Genomic DNA, 22,979 nt, shown 5'->3' with positions numbered 1-22,979 from the left:
TGGATTATGTGTATAATTATTCAACTGTTGGTTAATATTAGGTCATCCCATAAGTTCGTGCCAACTTTTGTGTATACGTTTCATGTGTCGATTTATGAACATACGGCGATAAGGGATCAATGCACTTGAAAAATGGGAAGAAGTTGTACAACGAGAGGGAGGTTACATTTTTTCGTGAAACTGAAAGGTATGTAAACAATCTTAACGTATATAACCGCTCGAAAAACGGAACGAACTTATGGGATGACCTAATAATACGTGCAAATTTGAAAGTATATAAAGAAGTTATTTCTAAATCGTTCATTTTGAATTCTTCGTCGTTACTCGTTACGTTCAGAAGATAGACAACATTATTGGAAAGCAAATCTGAGTAAAGTTTCTAGAACCACGATATAAAAATCCGTTTACAGTAGTGTCAAATGTTTCTTCGCGTAACACCTACCATACGTATTATACATTCGCGTTTCGCTGCATAATCGTTTCGCCGATCGTCCCATGCATAAGTGTCGCGACACAGTTCTGACGACTATTTATCGAGCACCGGGAAAAACTCACGCAAATTACAAAGTGTATATTACACGAAAGTGCTTTGTAATATTTGGCGAAGATTGTAACGTGTGAAAATATTTTCTCAAGGAAAATCTAACTTGAGACGCTTGTAGCACCTTGGAAAAATATTAGTACCTTCGATCGGAGAGTATAAACGTTGGCAGCATTAATCGATGAAAAGAAGGACACGCTGAAACGCTCGGTGTATCGATAACGCACGTGACATTGTACAAACGCGTCCGTATCTACTCAGGCGCGAAATCCCAGTGGAATTATTAATTTATATAACCGTCGATTCAGATGAGAATTGCGAGCAAACAATAATGAAAAATAAACGACAATCGGTCCTGCGATATTTACGATTATAAGCAGAGTATGGCTCGATTCACAGTCTCGGTTCACTCTCGGCTCGATCGAATTATTAACCCATTGTTTCGATTGTAGGTGTAAAATATTTCACGATTTGTGAATCGAAAAACTCGTTCACATTATCAATTCAGTTGCAGACCGATCGATCTCGCACCAGTAAAATATTCTTTCCTCGATAATCTTTATCCGTTTGAGGACTACTCATAGTGTGAATACCTACAATCGAAACCGTGGGATAAAAATTCACGAGTCACCGATAGACTGGATCGAGTCTAACGCTTCGAGGTAATGAACCGTACCTTTCTTTTCCATTTGTTTCCGCGTGGAAACCGAACGAGCCGCGAAATTCGATGACGTATTACGATAATCGAACGAGTCAATGGTTCAATTTACTGACAAAAGTACTCCTTTGACGACTGATTAATTACATTCTTGTTCGTTCCACAGGGTATATAAGAAATCATCACCGAACAACAAGCTGACTCTCTACTTGGCGAGCAGAGATCTGATCGTGAGCGAGTTGAAAATCGACAAACTACAGGGCGTACTATTGGTCGATCCTGAATTTTTGCAAGACAAAAGGGTGAGTTTTCAATATGAAGAAAACAATCAAATATTCCGCTTTAACGTGGTTGAAAATGCCACGCTGAGATAAGAGAATGAAACGTAGGAAATCATTGTAGAAACTTTCCATTGGTTTAATTCAATGCATAGAATTCGTCTGCAAGCCTAATTTCTCAAAGATCCTATCTCTCTGACCTCAATTTCATCGACAACTTTCTCGCGACATCTTTCCGTCAAACCTAATTAAAGATACTTCCGGAGTTACTCCGTGGGCAATTTATAGACTAGAAGAAGCTTGAAGAAGATGGGAGCGAGCTCACGACCCCTTAGACGACATCCTCGATACTTCCCGTTAACCCAACAGATACCCGTATTACGTAAACATCTTTCACCCACTGGTAAAAAGTTGCCGCCTCGACTGAATTATATTTACCTATAAATTATCGCGATCCGATAACTTTCGTTGGAGTAAAATTTGAAAAATATCGTACAATCATCGAATAATTAATATTCACGGAAGATCGACAAACCGAATCGCGAATAAATTCGATATTGGCTTTTTATTTATCTGGGAATCGGCACAGTGGTTCTATAAAATTCGTTAGAGTTTCTACTGAAAAACTGTGCGGAGAATTTAAAAATCCTGGCACAACTATCAACCGCGAATAGACTAGCATTCGCACAACTCTAAAGAACCGAATCACGATTATTTACCTCTCTATTTACCAATTTAACCGTCTGATGTTTCAGGTGTACGGGCAAATTACGTTGACTTTTCGCTACGGCAGGGAAGACGAAGAAGTAATGGGACTGAAATTCTGTAACGAGGCGGTTATGTGTCTCGCGCAACTTTACCCCCCATATTGCGGCGCTAATCAACAAGAAATAACCCCGTTACAGGTCTGTATAAAGATAATTAAACGTTTATCTCTCTTTCCAAGGTTTACGAGTTCGCATTTTGCTTCTGTATCTAGAGACGGTCTACTTAAATTTAGAAAATCAGAGCGATTTAACGAGTGGAACCCTGACGGATGAGATTGAACGCAAGGGTGTTCATAAACTCGTGAAATCTTGTCCGTCAACGTGACACACGGCGAGCCAGCAGCTTACGATCAATGAAAATTTAATAAAGCCTTCGATGGTGCAAGAGCCCCGTGTTCCTATCCGCAGATGTTTCCATAACGTATCGTAAAATTGGAGAAAAGTGGAAAATTAATATTCCTGCATCATTCGAGAGCTTAATTTCCGCACTGATTCTGGACTATCGGATAATCGGTGATCTTTTCCGACAGGATATAAAAAAAGGGGATGTAACTTTTCAAATTTCTCGACGGATCTTCCTGTATTTTTCTACCCGCACAAAAACTCATCGTTCTCTACCCGTGTTTAATCTTCTATTTAAAATTGCTTCGCAATTTAAGCGTCGACGGATGATAAAAAAGGAAGAGGAAAGATAAAAATGCATAAAAGTTGGAATCGATGAATAATTATTGGTAAAACGAAGAGAAAACGTAAAATCGCAGCGGTGCTGGATTTTCTCAGTCGGTTAAACTGTAAAAGGGTCGTATTATTCGAGGTAACGACGCGGCACCGTAAGTTCGTAATCAATTAATGAAATAAGCCAAGCGGCTTAGCTTAGCTGTTTTCGTGCCTAGATAATTAGAAACTTACATACGCAACACCGATTGCAAATTGCATTAGTAGACCGTATAACGCTTCCTCGAGCGTGTAATTCGTAGCAAAAAGCTTCACCAGCTTCGGACCGTATACAAATTTCCGAAACTATGGATTTGGGAAATTTAAACAATTGAAACTGGATACTCGTTTGCTGATGCGTTGTTCAATGTTTCAAGAGAGGAAAGGGATTAACATCCGTATAAACTGGATCGTATAAATTTATTATCCGTCGTTGTACGAAGAAACTTGATAGGACAAGGTGAAATTATTTCGTGAACCATAAGAAGATAAATTCGATCGCTTAATCTCGAGATATTTCCATCCGAATGTGACCAAAATTTCTCAAAAGTAAAAATGTCGATCGATACGTCGTGTCATTCATACGATCGTAGTCGCTGTGATAGAAATAGATGTTTATGAAACGCGAAGCATATAGCATGGAATATATCAAAGAGGATAGGAACCATGATCGAAGTAACAGGGCGAATTACAAATTATTGGCATGTATACCATCTGTAAACGTAGTATAAACGTAGTTTATAACAGGTCTCTATAACGTAAATCGTTTGAAGAAAGTTTTCAAATAAAAAATATAACAACGAAACGTTCGACCGCGATAAATTAATTCGAGTAAGTTGTGCTCGTGTTTCTCCTAACTCACGATAACCGAGCGTCGTGATTGAAACGTTCTCGGTTGAAAAAACTAGACGTTAACGGAAAAGCTTCCTGCTGAGGTTGAATTTATCACAGCGAGCTCGGCTGCCTTGTCTTTGACATCCTCCACGTTCTCGACGTTCTCACGTTCGTTCTCCGTTGTACGAGGCCAGCGGCAAATCGGTCAACGCAAACCTCTCCGAGTTCATCGCTCTTCGATATTTATTTGCCCCTGTTGGACACGCGAATACCTTGTTTATCGTGTATTCCAGCCGGTTGAATATATGCAATATGAAGAACGTTTGCGAGCGGCTTGTCGAAATATCACACACGCTACCTGAAAATTTGCTCGATGTTTGCTTATGCAGCTAAACCATGTAAAGAGGTTAAGCGATGTTGCAAACGTAATTCCCATTTCCGAAATGCGCACAGATACGAATAACGCGGAGGAAATATTCTGAGTAGCGGTGAACTTGATATGAATCGAAATAGGATGAGAACGATCGGATAGAGAGGCAATGGAATAAGAGAAGAGATAATAGATGGAGAGGAATAGGCAGACTGTCAAGCGCAGATCGTTTAGATTTCTAAAGCGTCTCTAAATATTTCTATAAAATTAGAATTTATTGTTATCTGAAATCTCTCTTTGTATCTATCTCCGTTCATCTACTATCCTCTATCGAACCTCTCGTTATTAAATTAATATTAAATATCGATCGAAATCGTCTACTTTATCGTGCTTTACTCTGTGCATTTCCACGATGCAAGCGCTTACGATGTGAATTTTTTCTCGGTTGAATAGGAAGATTTCAAAGACGAGTTCTACTAGGGTAACCTTTTAGAACCAGTCACGAGAGCTTCTTCGGCGAAAGGCAAGCAGAGGAGGGTTGTTTCAGAACGGTTCGATGCACGTTGTTCGGTGACGTCGCGCGTATCAGTTACAAGGCTTACGACCTATATAACATGCATCCCGTACTCCATAAGCTTAACGGTTCATTTCCGAGAGGATCAACGATCTACCAGATCCCTTAACGCCTTGTTCGTTCAAACCTTCCACCATTGGTTGACCGTTGTAACGAACCGAGCGAGTTATTAGTTCCGTACGGAAACAAAATTGATACGCGATCTTTTAATCCTCAACCAACAGCCACGATTATCTGAGTTTCCGATGGAGTAGCTGGCCGTTCAATTTTCAACGTATTTCGTCGCTTTTATCGACGAAAATTTCCTGAGAAATTATCAACTTTTCCATCGAATATCTCCTTCGATCATGTTCTTCTTTGAGAATTTACGATTCCTTGGTACACGAGCGGTTTCTCGGCGGAAATCTCTTTGCGCAATTACCGGCTGCTTTTACAAGAGAACGTGAAGCTTTAATTAAGGATCGTTAAAGATTTACAAACTCAACAAACTCGTCTTTGGTAAAATGATCTCAAAATCAGCTAGGCAAATCTCAAATTTAGAGCGTTGCATCTTTCTTACAAAACCAAGGGAGTGCGTCCTAGTACTTGTAATTATTAGTAAGCCATTTTTCTCGCGGTGTTATCATCGCCAAGAATTAAATGATAGAAAATAAACGGGATTATAGTCTTGCTAATGTCGACCGATCATTTTAAAACATTATACGACACAATAGAAACTGCATGAAGGCAGCGGCGTTGTTCGGAGAAAAGAACGGGACAACAAAGATTGGCGCTTGTCGTTGCCTATCTTCGAAAGATATTTCTTAATAAAAAAAAAGGTCCGTCGTTCCTTTCAACTAGAAACCTTTTGAAAGTTGTCTCCTGTCGTCCCTCCTCGCTATTTCATTTTCACTGACCACCTCTCAAGAGTTCCATAAATGGAAAAACCACGTACACGTCAGGTTTTCACGTGCTAACACTTGTCTCTGGACTTGGCGAAAACCATTTCCAACGTACGGAAGTCAAGCTAAGGTCGCGTTGTCTAGGGGAACAAACTTTCTCGCCCAATTTACTAAGACTTTCGTCTTATTGTTAGCTGATGAAAAGTCGGCTGTTTCTCCTTCTGGCGTTGTTTCGTCAACTGGTTACCATTGTTTCGTCGCAAGTCAGGCACAATGGCGGAAGCTGTTACGTTGAAATTGCGAGAACTTTCGTCCAGAGTGGGAAGCTTTAACGGCGCTTTGCGAAAATTACAATGAACGTAGTCGCGAAAGTAGTGGTAAAAAGAAAACTTTCGCCACGAAATACCGTGGTTTCGCCCGATACATTTTGATTTCCAACGACTGGATGAACGAAGAATGAAAATTTCGACAACTTAGCTTTCAGCTGTGCTCGCGTACTTCAAGCTTTTGCCTGCTATCAACCGTTTCACAGCCGAATTTTTTTTTTTTTTTTATTAATAATAGAAATATTCGTTTTTCGAGTGGCTTTTTAAACGTGACATAACGCGCTGTAATTTGAGATTAAGAGTTTGCACAACTGAATCGAATACTATTGACGAAACTTTGCGAGTCAGGAATATGGTGTTACGCAGAACTTGATAAACGTATAGCGGTTAAATTTGTGCTAAATATTCGATGTTTGGATCCTCGTTAGAACGTGGTTGACAGAATGAATGTATTTGATTAGCATCTGTTGCAACTAAAAGCTTGCGAAAACGTACTCGGCAAATTAGTTTGGTTAAATCCTTTTTTCGGTCGTTTGCAATAAATTCGTCGGTCAGAGAAGGTCCAGCCATTCCCAAAAGTATATTCCGAACGCTGCCAACTTTGTCTCGTTTATATTTCTACCCTGGAATAATTTTATCCAGCTCCTAAAGGTCCAGAATGGAAGCGCGGCGAATATGCATGTGTTCGCTGCTCTTAATTACGTACGCTGGATCTTTTCTCCGTTTTGTTTAACTCTTTTCTCCGACCTTACGTTTAAACGTTTTATACGCGCATCTTTAATTATAAGATATTCACCTAATTCTCACTTGATCTTTTCTTAAAATATCTCGGTCTTCCTGAAGTAAGAAAAATCCTTTTAAAAAGCATATGCATGCAATTTTGTGCCATTGTTTCTGCAGTCTCGTAGTTACCCTTCAACGTCCGAATCATTTCGTACGAAAATAAACGATACGTCGATCAAAGTATTCTTTGTTGAAAAAGCATCGTATCCATGATGAAGAACGCCGGAAAATTCTATACCAGAGACAACTTTTCCTACAGCGTTCGCTGCAGGCCAAGGTCAGCTCCTGGCCAGGATCGAGCTTCTTTGCGTCACCCAACGTACCGAACGGTATCGAAAGCTTCGGTTAACCGTCGCTTCGAGCTTCGATAAACATTAAAAAACGAACGAAACGTTCTTTCGATCCTAGGCATCCTGGTGTATCGATCCTCGCGTATTCATAAACAACGGCAGCAGTGAAATAGAGAGACGTATCACGATGAAATTGCTTTTCTCCGACTGTGCTCACCAGAGATCACGTTTCTCTCGCAATGGATCTTCCTCCGCCATCTGTGGAATTGCGAAACGACCCCGGATATCGGGTATCCGCGTACGGATTCGCAGAGATACAGCTGTGACAGGTGCAAAGATGTCCCATCGGTTGGTTCAAATTGTACTCGTGTACTCGTCCCTATCGCGAGCAGAATGAAGACACTTTGAGGTCGTATGTATGAAATAAGAATCGAAGCTACTCCCGTCGGATTAGTTTTGTTTCTTCGCGAATATTACACTTCGCTGCCTATTAAAATATACGTCATATTCTAAATTTGGGAAATTAGAGAACCAAAGAGATTAAGAAACTGCGTTCTCATAGAATTCAAAGCTCTTCGTCTTTCTTGATAACGCATAACTACGATAACTAATTCAACGAACGTATCCATTGATAAAGTATATCTATACATATATATCGAAAAATATACGATAGATGCTGTACGATCTGTTATAAATCTATTAGGTTGTCCGAAAAGTTTCTTTCGTTTTATGAGGAAATAATAGACGCACAACGTTTTTCGTTTTATATTATTTTGCCGAATTACGTACGATTTTGTTCTGTCGAGATAAACACCGCGACATTTCACAGACTTGGTTTCCCGTTTGTATGAAGGTGCACCGTTGCAAAAAACACGTTTGCGAAAGAAAAACACTTTTCGGACAACCTAATATAAGAGGGAACTTGAGATCTTTGGCTTTAAGTATAAGACGAAAAGTCTTAGGTGTGATGTGCTAACTATAACCGAACGAACTCGTGGGAAATTAAAGAAGCATTTCTTGATATCGCGGGGGACGTGGTTTCGAGACTCGTAACACGAGCGAAGGAGCGATGAAGTGGCTCATCTTTCAATGATATCCTACGAAACGATCGTCGTTCATGTCTAATTCATCGATCGAATGAATAATGGATCGCACGGCGCCTGTAAAAACCTCAGCCAGGTGAAATATCCAGGAAAAGGAAAAGAGACCTGATAAATAATTTTCACGACGCGCCAAATCGACCTAGCTGCGGGTCAGGGTTAGTGTCAAGGCCGCGACCTGTCGTAATACGCGAGGCTGGTCTTACCCACCACTGCAGGATCTCGTTCGACGAGCATGGAATTTATATCACGGCTTGATTGCATGGCAATTCTTCGGGGAATTTGCTTTTTCCTCATCATCTTTCCACGAGCTTGCTATCGTAGATCGAAATTTGATAGAATATTTTCGACCGCGAAGCGAATAGCGATTGAGTCGTTAAATATAAATGAAGTTATATTCGACAATGATATTATAATTCTTTATACTATAAATTCTTTGGCTTTCGATTAAATTTCTTAATTCTTCGCTGATTTACATATAATTCCCTCTTTTCTTAATAAAATAGAAAAAACAGGATATATAATAAATATGCAAACAACTCACGATTTTCGCAGAATTCTCCTCCTTCGACTTTCAAACGATTCTCTCGCTCCTTCGATGATTTGATCGCTTACACAGTCAATTATTCCACATTACACGCATTCCGAATTCCATTCCGAATTCTTCGTAGAGTTTATAATATTACTCTACGCGTATTATTCGTGTCGCTTTTCTCTTCCCATTCGCTCTTCTTACTCGCTACCAATAGCACGAACCGTTTTTACAATTCTTTACCCACTCAACATCTCGATGTAGAATTATCAAGAACTCTCGTTCCCACGGATTATCGTGTTTCCAATTAATCGAAACTAACTTTTGAAAGTTTCGCTAACAAGATTCCGTTTTCTCTTTGGATAATTTCAAGCGACCAAAGTTGGATTCTCCGATTACAAAGTAATTCTCAAAGAGACTTTTTAAACCGCGAAACAACGCACGTGTAGAGGTGGTATTATGTTGATAATAGTAGTTGCCGGCTGTAGACGTCGCTGCTGGGTACTGCTAATTATTCCTCTATTTTGTTGCGTGGAAGAAAAATCGGATCACGGGCGCCGGGAATCGAACCCGGATCCCGAACGTTCGAAACCTAGAGTGCTAACCACTTCGCTACCGTGTTCGTTGCTTAATTAGCATCGAGTAGCGGTATTTGTCGTCGAGTGTCGTCGAAAAAAAAGAATAGCTCGAAAGTAACTAGATAGAAAAATACGACTGACCTCGAATCCTCTTCAAGATCGTTCTTTTCCTCGTTACGCAACCTTTTATTTAAATCAGACTAGACAGAACTATTTAATAGACAATTTATTGCCATCGTTGCATGTTATAAAATTACATTCAATCTTTTTTTTTGTGTGTGTGTGTGTGTGTGTTTCGATCAAATTCCATTCATTCCCACCTTGAGATAAAGCAAGAATGGATAGTCAAGTGACAGAGGTTTACACGATGCCGAGCGTGTTCTTTGTTTACGTTAATCGTTCGTCAGAATTAAGTTCGTTTGAACGAATCCACGACGCAAATTGAAACGTGCTTCTTCAGCGTTTTTCTTGTTTCTTTCTATCGCCAAAGGAACGTCGAGAAAACTGCTCTCGCTTGACATCTACTTTCATCCATTTCAATTACTCTCGCGAATCTCCTTTCTGCTACAGCACCGGCGCTCTACACGGCGTAGTCAGCCGTATTGCGTTACGCTGGATTTATCCGCAAAATTACTCCTGCACGACTTTCCTATATTAATTGATCGCGATTCATGACGGTAGAAGTAGGAAGACATTTAAATCGTATCGATCGATTCAATGACAAACGATACAACTCGTACCGCAGTTGGTGGTATTCCTTTCCTTCGGATACGTTAGATCGATTGCCAAATAAAAGGCAGTTGAAATCAGCGTGCTTTCAACGTTCATCTGTTTCTCCTAAGTAAACGTTGCGAGGTAACACGGTGTACACGATAACAATATTCGCCAGCTCGCAATTATCATGGAATCGGGTCGAGGTTGTGTTTCATTAGAACTCCATAAGGTTTTATTAACGGTGAACGACGATAAACGAAATTTTTCGTTCGCTTGGCTGCTGTAGACTCTGGGAAAAGAGCAGCTGAAAAAGAAGAAAACGACAAAACTTTTATTCGACGAAATTCGAAGAGTATTTGAAAACCGAACGACTCGCGCGATAGCAACAAAGTATTTATCGTCTTCCTCTTCCGAGTTTTGTAAATATAATTTTTGTTTAAAACGCTATACCCGCTTTGAAAATATTTACTTGTGTGTAAATTATTTATCGAACAAACAGCTTTAATTATCCTCCATTTTGCTGCGGTTTGGAGTAACACAGTGCATATTTGGTAACGAATCGTGACAAGACTTTTATTTTCGCCACTGTTAAGCTCGGCCGAATCATATTCCGGGTCATTTATAAATGTTTAATATCACTTCACTGGTCGAAAATTACCGCTACGAACGTCAGAGAAAAAATTGCCACGTCGCTGTGTGCAATAACCACGATTTATGCGGAACAAAGCAAGAAATACTAAGACTAATGGGATCGTTTGAATCCCGCGGAACACCGAGGCTAAGCGCGAGAAGCTTGGCGTGATATCGCTGCCGCATAAATAAACGATAATCAGAGTCGCGGATACGGTAAAAGTTATTAATTAACTCGCAGAGAACGTCGCTAGAATTTGTGGTTTTGCCATCCGAATGAACGAAAATGTATTTTTGCCCCGTGGCTATTGTTGCGCGGCGTTGTTGCATTCCAGGAAAATTAATTCCCGTTCGACTAATTTTCGTCAATGGTATGTAGTTGGCCCGTTTTTTTTTAAACAAACGCGAACCGCGTTAACGAATAGATGTTGATTTAACCGTGAGAAAATGGAAAGTCGAATGTTTGGCCATTTTAACGAGAAAAAAGGAAAAGTTAAATTTCAGGAAGGCCCTTTTTTGGGTCCCTTACCAAGAAAATCAATTACAGAATTGATCGGGCGAAAGAGTCGTCAGAATCTTTTCCGGAAATTGGAAACGCCACACGTTCGATTATCGTCCCGAACGATAAAATCTCTTTCTCGAGGGGCAAAAGAAATACTATCGAGTGAAAATCGGGTCGTACGAGAAGCGAGGACGAACACAAATGGAAAGTCATCATGACTGGAGACTTTTAGGATTCGGTGATCAATCATAATTTGGTTCCGCCTGGAGAACCTTCCAAATCGCCTGTCGAGAAACGAATAAGAAGCTACTGAAACTGCGTAGCATTGTCGCGAGACGAACGATCCATTACGTAAAATTCTCGTTTCCTTTTTTTCTTTTTTTTCTTTTTTTTTTGACTCGATGAAAATCTGTATCTAAGTTTTGGGTCGTTCGCTGATGCTCGCGAAATAACGCAACTTTCACTGTTAAGCCCTCTGTAACCGAAAGACAATATATACCTACGTATCTAGAGGCCGACCTATAACGAAGAGATAATTCTCGGGGATCAACATTTCGAAATAATAATATCGCGCAATATTCTACGAAATATTCCTACGCGATTTTATTTTATTTATTTATTTATTCCGGTTAAATCGAACAGGTAGTAAATGACGCATATCTGAAAACACTTGGCCACGTTTAAAAAATAATCGACCACTTAAAACGGAAAGCGGGAAAACATTTCACTCGATTATTAATCGTTGAAAATAAAGGAAGAAAGCAATTTCCGAGCGCCACTTCAGCAAATTTCCGTTGATACTATAAAATCTGGTAGAGTTGTTAAAAGTTAGAGATCAATGATAGAGAAAAGAAAAAGGAATATTTCGAAGAGATTCCAAGAATTATCTGGGCCTCTGCTGACTAACGAGGAACCATCGTTTTCAAGGACGGATATTAATTACCTCTAGCACGAATAACGACGACCAATTGTATAAGACGCTCTACTAATCCACCCTAAAATTAGAAAGTTTCCTTTGCTAATGAGAGTGGAAGTTTCTTGATCGTGCCTACTTCCATGGAAAATCAGCCAAGACGAGATAAAGGTAAGGTAAGAACGTAAGACGAGAGTGTAGAAGCTTTCGCACATGCGAATGAAGACGAAGCACGCGTAAAAACTGGTGTATCCGGCAGCTGGAAGAGAGCGTCAGGCGAAACGAAAAATTACGACCGACACCATCCTCTATAATATAGGAGCGGAGAAATGGAAAAGTATGTGTACGATAAAGGTTGCTCGTTCGAGAATGATTCTTAATATCGTATGCATGATAAATGTCGAGTAAAGTGAAGCAAGTAATATCGCGCATACTTATAATATTGGAAAATTTACGTGTACTCCAAACGACCAGCTTTCCTTGTACGAATATTAAAAAGTTGAAAAGTATTAGAAAGTTTCAGAAACGACAACCATCGAAATTTCCCTCTTTAATTACAAGATAACGTCTTCTCGTTTAACAATTAAAAATTAGAAAATCGACGAAGATCTTATTTATCGTATATTTCTTCCGTGATATTCAGTGAGAAAAGAAAAAGCGTCGAGTGCGTGTCTCATAGGCTTTGCTGGCTTTGTCAGTGCAAAACTTACCTGATTACTCGTATACGTAATATTTGTATACGTAAATTATAAGAATTTTCATTTGCCTGTTGGCAATCTCTCGAGGCCGTCTATCGGAGGGTGAAAAGACGTGGTGAAAATCTTGAAGCGCGCAATTCTCAGGTTCCTCGGGCGATATTATCGTTAGAGGATTACTCTCGGTGGCTGAGGCGCAACATGGATGCACTCAAAACGGCTGGATAATATGGTTTCACGGTGGACTACAAATGTTACGATTCCACGGCCGACGGGTTTCAAAGGGGTAATGCGATAGAGCTGAAAGCCGCTACGTCGCACATCAATCATGCATACAGAGCACGAACTAGCTTTACGGCGAATAGACAAAAAAGAAACAGGGAGAAAGTAAAGGAGAAACGAACGAGAAGGCGCTAAGTACTTCCTGAAAAAAAAGATGGAATCCAAGCGAAGAGAAATCGAAAAGAAATCAAGAGTGTGTGAAGTCTTGAACGATGCGCGTCACTGATCTGATAAATACGACTAAATATACCTTTAGGGAACGTTTTCATATGCTGTTACAGGATATAAACTTCTCTAATAGAGCAACTTTTTGGAAATAAATGATCGAAACGAATAATTTAAATGTTACAAAATACGCGTGGGTAGTCAATAACAAGCGAGTCGATGGAAAGAAGGAACTCAGAAATAGGAATCAGTCGTACGAAAAATGAATTGTCCGAGTGGTAGTAAAAAGCGCTATGCATCCTTCTATCTAAAATTCTATTCTAAAAATAATACTCTAAGAATGAAATATTTCTCGCGAGAAATTGCAGCTGCTCTCTTTGAAGAACCTCGACGAGAAAGTATCTGCCGTAGAGAGACTAAAAATGATAGGAAATAAAATCTTAAAGCGGAATTTCATAGGGGTGGGAGTAATTGATATTTTTAGGAAATGCTGCATGGTTTATGCTCATGCAGCATATTGATTTTCCAGGTTGCCGATCTCTTTGTCTTTGAGTAAAGCGGTAGAATCTAATTCGTTGCGACAGAATTGACGCGTTAAACGAAGATGTCATTAGAAAAACGTCGCGCTGAGACTACGTTGTAGCTACCAGGCTTCGTCTCCGATGCCAATGAATGCGGTCTTTTACGCATTGTATGTACGCGTGTATGTCAAATATCCATTGAAACCTTTTCGCCGCGCTACGATTTCGCTCTCCGTGAAACGATGTACTTGGCTGAACAACAATGGCATATCTCGACAATGCTTGACACCTAGTCGTGATAAACCTCGTACAACCTTCCTCTCTTTGCAAAAGCCCCGCGCGTAAAGCGTAGAATTATCCAGAACGCGTTCGCGTTCGCGAATCGCTTCGGCGATCGATAAATTCCGTTTCGACGCACAATTTTCCACCATTATGTTTATTACACAAATAGTTAATTGAACATGATAAAATACTCCGAACGAGCCTTATACAAATATGCTCGATTAAATGAAAAAGATTTTCGAGCAATTATAAATGGATATCGGGTAAAAAGCCAGACTCGATTTTATCGAGAATCGATAAACCTTGCGCATCGATAAACTTCGAAATAGTCAATTAATTAACATATGTCAAAGACCAGCCTAATATACGTCGATAATTTGTGTGTAAATCCTCTATCGATCGACTAAGCAGAACAAATTTCGGGGGATTATTCCGTCATCGTGTAATGAAACGTTCAAATATATATTCATCAGGCAAACCGTCGAATCTCTCTGAAGGAAAACGGAATGATCTCTGGATCCCTGGGTCGAACATTAATTACCGCACAGATGTAAAATTATTAAACTTACGATCCTCGTCGCTACGAGGCTTCGAAATACAATTTGGAAATATTACTGTCGTTAATTTTTTAATCTCTAAACACAGATATACCATTAGAAATATCCTTTATATATACTCTGGTAATATATTCAATTCAAAGGTGTGAATTACTTTAAACTAGGCACCAGAATGTCAGTCTCTCTAGCTCTTTCTATCGATAGTAATTTAACGAGACGATGGAGACAGAGACACGTTATACATTACGAAACGAATCGTTCGCGACGGTGATAAAGTTTCGATGTTGCAGGAAGCGTTGGTGAAAAGATTAGGTCCAAATGCTTACGCGTTTACCATGGAAATCACGCCGTTAGCACCCCCGTCGGTGCAATTGGTGCCTGCTAAGGAATACAATGGGGCTCCCATTGGTACTAGCTACGACGTCAGAGCTTACGTAGGTGAGTAAACCGAGTCGAGGTTCGTTTAAGGGAATAAAACAGAATCGACCGAACCTTTATGAAGAAACGCCTGAAAACGATAGATCGCTATTCTCACTGTGAAATTCATTCATTTTGAAACTCTATAAAAGCTGTACGATATAAAAGGATTATTCAGCTATCCACACGTCGTGTTCCCGTGTGAAATCACCAGGAAGATCAATAAAATTTATCGATTAAAAAAATCGAATCGGTAAACGAGGGAGCAAAGAGCGAATAAACGAACAGAAGGAAAAAAAGTAGACGTCAAGAGTTGATCGATGAATTTACTCGCTGTCCATTGATTGAACTTCGTCATCGATTTGCCAGATCGTATTTCGTGTCCCCTGGCAGTAATGGCTTAGAATCACGTAGAAACTCTCGATTTAAAAAGCCATGGTAACGCGTTACGCCTACGTAGCAAATTAAATCGTGTCTTCTCGGTCGCGTTTTCAAAAGGGAATCGTACGATCGGACGATTGAACGATCGCTTCGAATTCCGATTATCCGAGAACAACCTTCCTGGCTTGATACTCTGTAAATAACATCGTAACTGCCTGCTAAACGCTGGACACGATGACATTTAGCTGAACGAGCGGACGAGAAGCTGCATCGGAGAACGACCGTCAGGATGGGTATCCGTATCGTTCAGCGTACTACGAACCCACCGTTGCCAGCTACCAGCGTATATAGCGTGCCAATGTCAGCGAGTCCTTCTCCTGGGTCCAGAGGTCAAGCTTGTAAAACGAGAATCTCGTTCATGGAAAATGAGATCACAGAGGACGAGGGTAAGCTCTTTATTTCTGGATGAGTGGCATGAAGCATCAAAGTGTGTTCGGTTTGCTTTGAAGCTGATCACAATTAGTCATTGCATACGGGCTGATCAATCATTTAAATCCCTGTTTAATTATCTGTAAAAGGCTATTTACGAATGTGTGTGTGTGCGAGTATGATTGGCGAGAAACGTTGGACAGGCTAAGTTTGCGATGATCAGTCGATAAAGGAACGGGCAGATGTTCCAGAGGATCATCCCTGTGATCGTTGCACGTTAACACTTTGACTGCCACGTCGAAATCACGTGTTTCGCTCAGGACGCCACGGCAGTATCTTTATTATTCAAAGCATATAATGGCAAAATAATAATAAATCGATGGTGCAAGACAACGTTCTTCCCCAATGGACCGTTTATCTTATTGGTGGTCAGGGATGACCGCCGTGACGCCTTGGTAACAGTTGATAGCGACACATTATAACAGGGCTTCGTTTATTTTAACAAAACATTCGCATTCGTTATTTCGTCGCAAACAAAACGTGCAGAATATATTGTTGAAACGTATAGAAGATATTAGTAAACGGCATTTGCTCGTTCTATATATAATAGTAAAGTATGTTCACACTTCTAACTTCAATTATATGATTATGAAGCAGCATTTACGATTATTTTCTAAGCTGTGTTTATAATGATATTCGTAGATTACCCCTCGAAGATATGGATGCAAACACAGTGCACCGTTAAGTGCAAGATTTGTTCTCTTTTTTTTTTTTATCGACGTTGTTACGTTTTACCAATCATTTCTCTAGTCAAGTCGTTCAAAGAAACTTTAATTTGTGATGGCATCGACCACGAAATTTTCCAACGGCTTCGCGGTACAAGGAGCTGTGCCGTCCAAGCGCAATACCGACATGCCCAATGTACCGTCGATATTCCTACGTTTCTTTCGCCGACTTCTCAGAAGAACGCATACGCGGCGACCGCCGCGGTACATCTAATAAACGCGTGTGTAGTAGGGATATCGAAGAGCAATAAAGGAAAGAGTCCGTGGTTTCGAACAAAAGAATCAGTCAGCCTATCTTAAGCTGCGAAGTACGAAAGGTCTCGTAATAAGCAAACCCGCTCGCAAAACCTTGCTTGTCATCTTTTCTTCTTAATTGTTAATCGTTCGATCGTTGACCGAAATTGTTGCTTCTTTACTTGTTATTAAACTTTTTGTTAGCAAATCAAGCGTGGTTTCTCGTATACACTCGTTCCAACCACCTCTATTCTCATAATAGAAATAAGAGATCAATCAGTTCGTGGCGTCGATTGTTTAATCGTAACGAGAATTTACGACTCTCGTTGACGCGTTATCTCGCGATCGCGTCTCTCCGCGAACGGTTGAAACAGATGTTCTACTAAAAATGTTTAATAGTTCAATAGGGCACATTTTATTTCAAAGTATCTTCTATTTATCGGTTACATCGAAAATACCCTAACTATCAATAACCACCGTAGCGTCACAGGAGAAACCATGACCGGTCATATAGTACGACCAACGTGACAATCAAAGTGTTAATCGAGGAATGTAGGTTGACTCGTCGCTTAGACACGACAAATTCATCGATTCACATCCGAGTCTTCTATTTTTCATGCTTCGTTTATTTCAACTTGTTACAAATCTCTAATTGCCTGTTTCAGAGAACGCAGGGCCACATGCTGCGGTGGAGAAACCGTTCTTATTGAGCGATGGTCGCGTGGGTTTGGAAGCACGACTAGATCGTGCGATCTACGCTCACGGAGATCCAATAACTGTGCACGTCAACGTCAATAACAACAGCAGCAAAACTGTGAGGAGGATCAAGGTAAGGCGCATCCTTAGTCGCGCAACCGATTGTATTATGTATGAGCCGGATTACCAGCAACAGATTCAAATGCTAACAAGAGACTGATTGTTTGGCTCGAGAAGCAATTTGCGATTTATCCCTCCTTTATCCCTACCGCGAGTAACTTTTCGATAACTGGGCAAATTAAAATTACAAATAATAATCTGCGACGTGTGTCATTCGCGTATGTAACAACAACTGATTTTAATAAGGATAGTCTCGATGAGATGTCCGATTATTAATTCATTTCGTAATTTTCAATAATAAAAAGAAAAAAAAGGAAAAGACAATCCACCATCGTTTGTGTCATCGTAAGTACCCAATCCACTTCGCAGCCAATTGCTATAAAAAAATGTTAACCATTTAACGCACACGCTGATGTAAACGATTATTTTACGGATTTAAGAACCAAGACATCTTATATGCATACTAAACTACGTATACAGCTTACAAGACATATATTTGTCATCCATTTTCATTGTAAGGTGTTTCTTAGAATAAAAAATACAATCACTTTTATCGGTAAACCGAAAAAATGCGTGCGTTCAGTGGATTAAACCGTAGCATATCGAGTAAATGAAGTAATGTACGTACGATACGGCGGACCACGCGATTGCCCATTCTACTGCGCTTTATTGCTTCGCTCGGAGCACAAGGAAATAATCGAATGCGAAATAAAATTCTCAAAAATTCAATCAAACTCCGGCTATCGTTACCCAACGTTAAACAGAAATACATAGATAATAAAATAGAGGGTTTTCGAACGATAGGGAAATTTACATAGAATTTGAAAGCTCGAGAAATCCCTTCGAAGCTACATAATTATTTCCATCACAAAGACAGTTTCGCGTGAAATACGATGGTGCATAGTAACATTCACGGGTCAGAGAATATTAATTCGAGCAAAATTTCATTCGTAGAACGTGCAGCCGTAATATAACTGTACATCGTATTTGAGGAAACCCGAAAATGGTCCAACTCGACGCTAGATACTGACTCACGCTTTAATTCCAGAATATTGGCGAATAGCGTACCGTGAAGAAACTTTGAGTTACAATTACCTCTTTAAAAATAAAAATAGTCGGGGATAGTATATCACCTGCTAGAAAACATATAGAGATGCTAATAATTTATCCTTTTCTCTCGTTTTAATGGAATCCGGTTGAAATATGCTTGAATGTAACGTTGTAATTCGAATGAACAATGAACAAACAAATCGCTTGGAACCTAGAAACGTATGATAATAGAAACTTAATACGATAAAACTTAATAGGAAGAAATATTTAAAGATAAAATTTTTTACCGAAGTAGAGCAAATAAAAAGTACAACGTTAAAACCAAAATTCCGTCGAGGCTTCGAAGAGCCATCAAATTAATATTTTACAACTCGTGCTAAGTTTCCTAAGTTTCCTAAAGTTTCGAATACTTTTGTAGAGGTGGTATTATAATGTTGCCCGTGATGGTTGTAGTTGCCGGCTGTAGATGTACCCGCTGCTGGAGTACTGCTAATTATTCTTCTATTTTGATGCGTGGAAGAAAAATCGGATCACGGGCGCCGGGAATCGAACACCCGGGTCCCGAACGTTCGAAACCTAAGGCGCTAACAACTGCGCTGCCGTGTCCGTTGCGGTATTTGTTGTCGAGCGCCGCCACACTTTCTTCGGTTATTTTTTAATTATATAGAAAAAGCTAAAAGATATAGAGGAAATCGATGGGATTGTAAATTAGGATAATAAATATAAGAGAATTAAAGGTAGGAGAGGTGGAAAAGAATAGAGAGAATGGGGTTGACTAGTGAATTCTCTCAGGCGACAGAAGGAGCCGAGTATGTAAAGCGACCACGTCCGTGTCAATTTCCTTTGCGCCACAGTTCATTAGCGAGTGTGACGAACATTGTTTGAAAACGAGAACAGACGGGTTCGATAGCGTGATGACTAGTGTACGGGTTCCGAATAGGTCCGCTATGTTAACTTTGTTCCGACAGTTTGACAAACAGACTGACACAGAGTAGACTCGACAAGTTACATACACTAGACTTAAAACACGTAGTCGTATTTGTTCTTCGGTTGGCAAATACCGGTCTTTCTACTAAATTAGCGTCGTAATTAACCTGCCCTTTATTTTAAATGCAACGAAGCTTCCCTTGCATAATGTATAAAACGAATAAATTAAAACGAAGGAATAAAACCAAGCAGAAATTATTTCTCAAGACTTGTTTCATCTCATTGCTTTACATTACGCTCCTCCATTAAAAGGTTTACTCTCAAAATTCTCTAAATACACGTATTAAACTCCACAAAGCTGGCGGATTCTTTTAGAATTCATTAAACCTTCCAACCATTATAAAACAAAGCGTATTATACATTGTTCTAGCAACGGTATCTGTTATAATCTTTTCACGAAATTATAATATAATTATAATCTTTTTATGATATTTCGCATGATTCTCTCCACTAATGCAACCGGTTGTTCCGCAGGTTTTCATCGTGCAACACGTAGATGTGTGCATGTTCAGCAATGGCAAATTCAAGAACGTGGTGGCCTTGCTGTCGTCGCAAGAGGGATGCCCGATAGGTCCCGGAGTTTCGCTGAGGAAAAGCTATACGCTTAGACCGATCAAAGGCTCGACCAAAAATTGGATTGCTTTGGAAGACAGTTACACGAAGGCGGAAGCGACGTTAGCCTCCACCGTTATTTGCCCTGGAAACGGTCCAGAGGATAGAAACATTTTTGCCATATACGTTTCCTATTACGTGAAGGTAAGCCATCTTTACAAACAAAAAGATATTATTAAGCGAAAATTGCTTCTTTGCCTATGGATCGTATAAGCGAGATAATTTATGAAACTTAAACTATTCGTAAGAGCAGTCTATCATTTTTATCGTATAGCTAGACTGCGGGTATTTATGCATTTACGAGTACAGAATGTAAAGAATAATATACAAAGCTACGTATACAAAATATCGCAACCAAATCTTTATTTAAGTAAGTCCCACATTTTTATCTCTATTGTAGTATCGGGGAAATTTAGGTATAAATATTTCCTGATACTATTTATAATTTATTTACAATAAATAAACTAACAGATATTAATTAGACAGAAAACGATGATTGTTTGACTTGAACTAAATGCAACAATCTTATTTTATCTCAACCACTCTCGCAACTCGACAACGCTAACAACACACGCTAACAACTCTATTCTTCGACTTCTCGACTAACTCTGACCTCTGACTCGCTCTTTAATCCCATCCTGTTAACGCTCCGCAAGAACTAGGCGACTTTAGTCACATAGGCTTTTTTCCCTATGTAAACTAACAACCGAAGGACAGACGACGTTGTTTTGATCGATCTCTAATCGGGCTTTTTCCTTATGATACTACACTATTCATAAAAATACGAATTTCAATGAACATCCCATGTTTTTTCTCTTTTTTTTTAATAATCACATTAGGCTTCGATTCATCTTATCATCCTTACAGGTAAAGCTACTAATTTCAACAATAGGCGGAGAAGTGTCGCTTAAGTTACCGTTCACGTTAATGCATAACAACACAGATCCGGATTTAGTGGGCTTTCCGTCCCCTATCAGAGAGCCAAGAGTTTTGGGGAAGCCGAACGAGGAGATTACAGAGAATCTCGAGAGGCAAGAGGATAACGAACACAAATACAACACAACTAAATTAGGGCCGATTAAAGAGAAATTAAAAGAGTCCAAGAATATCGACGTGGATCTGATAGAGCACTATGAGGAAAGCGACAGTACCTGAGACCAGGCACAAACGACCGATGCATCGTCGCGATCATCCACGAAGAATAATAACGACGCGACAAACGTGAAAACTTCGAATCATAAGAACTGTAAATTGGGTTTCGATATACAGAGAGCTTGGTGTTGCTTTAGAAGAGCTTCTTAGTAACGCGAAAAGAAAAAAGGCAACGTTTAGAAAAATTGACCACGATGTTTTCTTTCTTTCGTTGATTAATTAACGATTGAGGAGGTTTCGATGAATACGCGAATAATTATGAAATTTTAAGTATTTTAAACATTTACGTATCGTTTTATCTTCCTTCATTAACGTCATGTATATATGTTGTGGGAAAACAGATTTATACAAATTTTATTCTCTGTATAATATCAATAGAGCGTAATAATTTTTAATTGCTAAAACTATCTTACTACAGGTTTGGTAAGGTTGATTGAGAGACGATTTTCGCCATTGAGAATACACTACGGGTTATGCAGTTCCTACCCGCGCCATTCTTATAAATGAAAATCGTACTGCCCTTTAAATTATGTGCAAATCGACGATTATCGAATAATAAGATTATTAAATGACACATTGTAAAATCTACTCATCTACATACTTGACAGAATCAATCATAAAAATCAATCTATAAAAAATCGAATATCTCGAATCTATTTTTTTAGGCAGAAAATATCTTGGTATTATCTCGTATTGTCTTTTATTAATTGTGAAATGAATGTTTTATGTAATTAAATAGATCACAAAAGTCATTGTACCTTAACAAAATAAGATAATCCAAAGGCATGTTTTACAATGATTTGTGCCTGACTTATGGATTTTATTGCACATGTATAGGCACATATGTATGTAAAACTGTACAGATTATATCGTTATTTATGTAAATAATAAATTATATGAATATGATTGTACAAGAATATATGTGAAGTTCTAACCTATGAATCTTCTAAATAATTTACGACTATAAATAAAATTTTTGTCTAAGATATTTATAAGTCTTATAACTTTCCATTTCATACTCACCACATATTTTACATAAGAAGATACTTCGTATAAAGATATTTCATGTAATAATATTTTAAGCAAAAAGGATTGTTTCAGCACAGAAACATCAAAAAATTATAAACATTTCATAATGATTACTTACAATGCCGCTCATGTCCTAGATAACCTCTGACGATGTGTTTGAAGACATTTTTACGTTCGTCAAAAACTTTGATCAAGACGTATTTAAATTTTCCATGATCATCGATATCCACATCAGGTACTTTATCCAGTGATTCTGACATCGTGGCAAGCTGTCTATTATTTGAGAACACCGCTAAAAAAACAACAAGCATCATAAACAACATAACCTATCGCTGCATTAGTTCATTACTTTCATTCTACCGGACAAATATACCAAAAGCATATTTGAAAGCAATACATATTAATCGTTTTTTAAATATTTTATCAGAATATTCAATCAGGTTATGTATTTTTTTTATAAATACCTTTAAAAATAAGACGCTAACGTTTTCAAGCTCCAATTCCAAAATTCTTTAAACTTGTGACCACGCCCATTTATGAAACCGTACGTTAGATGTCCTTGTTGTATTTCGAACACTAAAAAGAGACTTAAGTATATAT

General features: G+C 39.1%; 2 protein-coding genes across 9 annotated transcripts in view; one reads left to right on the top strand and one right to left on the bottom strand.

Moving 5' to 3' along the window:
• The window catches only part of LOC100650954 (phosrestin-2), a 47,638-nt gene extending 25,300 nt beyond the window's left edge, over positions 1-22,338 (top strand). For all 8 annotated transcript variants that reach the window (XM_048404720.1, XM_003394227.4, XM_048404718.1 and 5 more), the window contains 7 exons: positions 1,366-1,501; positions 2,233-2,382; positions 14,778-14,925; positions 15,531-15,731; positions 17,399-17,562; positions 20,061-20,342; positions 21,066-22,338. In XM_048404720.1, coding sequence (XP_048260677.1) covers positions 1,366-1,501; positions 2,233-2,382; positions 14,778-14,925; positions 15,531-15,731; positions 17,399-17,562; positions 20,061-20,342; positions 21,066-21,353 — 1,369 coding nt within the window. In that variant the 3' untranslated portion in view covers positions 21,354-22,338. The remainder of the gene's footprint in view (positions 1-1,365; positions 1,502-2,232; positions 2,383-14,777; positions 14,926-15,530; positions 15,732-17,398; positions 17,563-20,060; positions 20,343-21,065) is intronic.
• The window catches only part of LOC100651751 (sex-regulated protein janus-A), a 63,229-nt gene extending 40,274 nt beyond the window's left edge, over positions 1-22,955 (bottom strand). The window contains exons 1-2 of the mRNA XM_003394234.4: positions 22,844-22,955; positions 22,498-22,671 (exon numbers count right to left, since the gene is read on the bottom strand). Coding sequence (XP_003394282.1) covers positions 22,498-22,639 — 142 coding nt within the window. The 5' untranslated portion in view covers positions 22,640-22,671; positions 22,844-22,955. The remainder of the gene's footprint in view (positions 1-22,497; positions 22,672-22,843) is intronic.
• Between the last annotated feature and the right edge of the window lie 24 nt (positions 22,956-22,979).

This window comes from Bombus terrestris, chromosome 3, assembly GCF_910591885.1.
Source record: "Bombus terrestris chromosome 3, iyBomTerr1.2, whole genome shotgun sequence".
NCBI lineage: Eukaryota > Metazoa > Arthropoda > Insecta > Hymenoptera > Apidae > Bombus > Bombus terrestris.
Note: the sequence above shows the minus strand (reverse complement) of the source record. Positions and strands in the feature narration are given on the sequence as shown.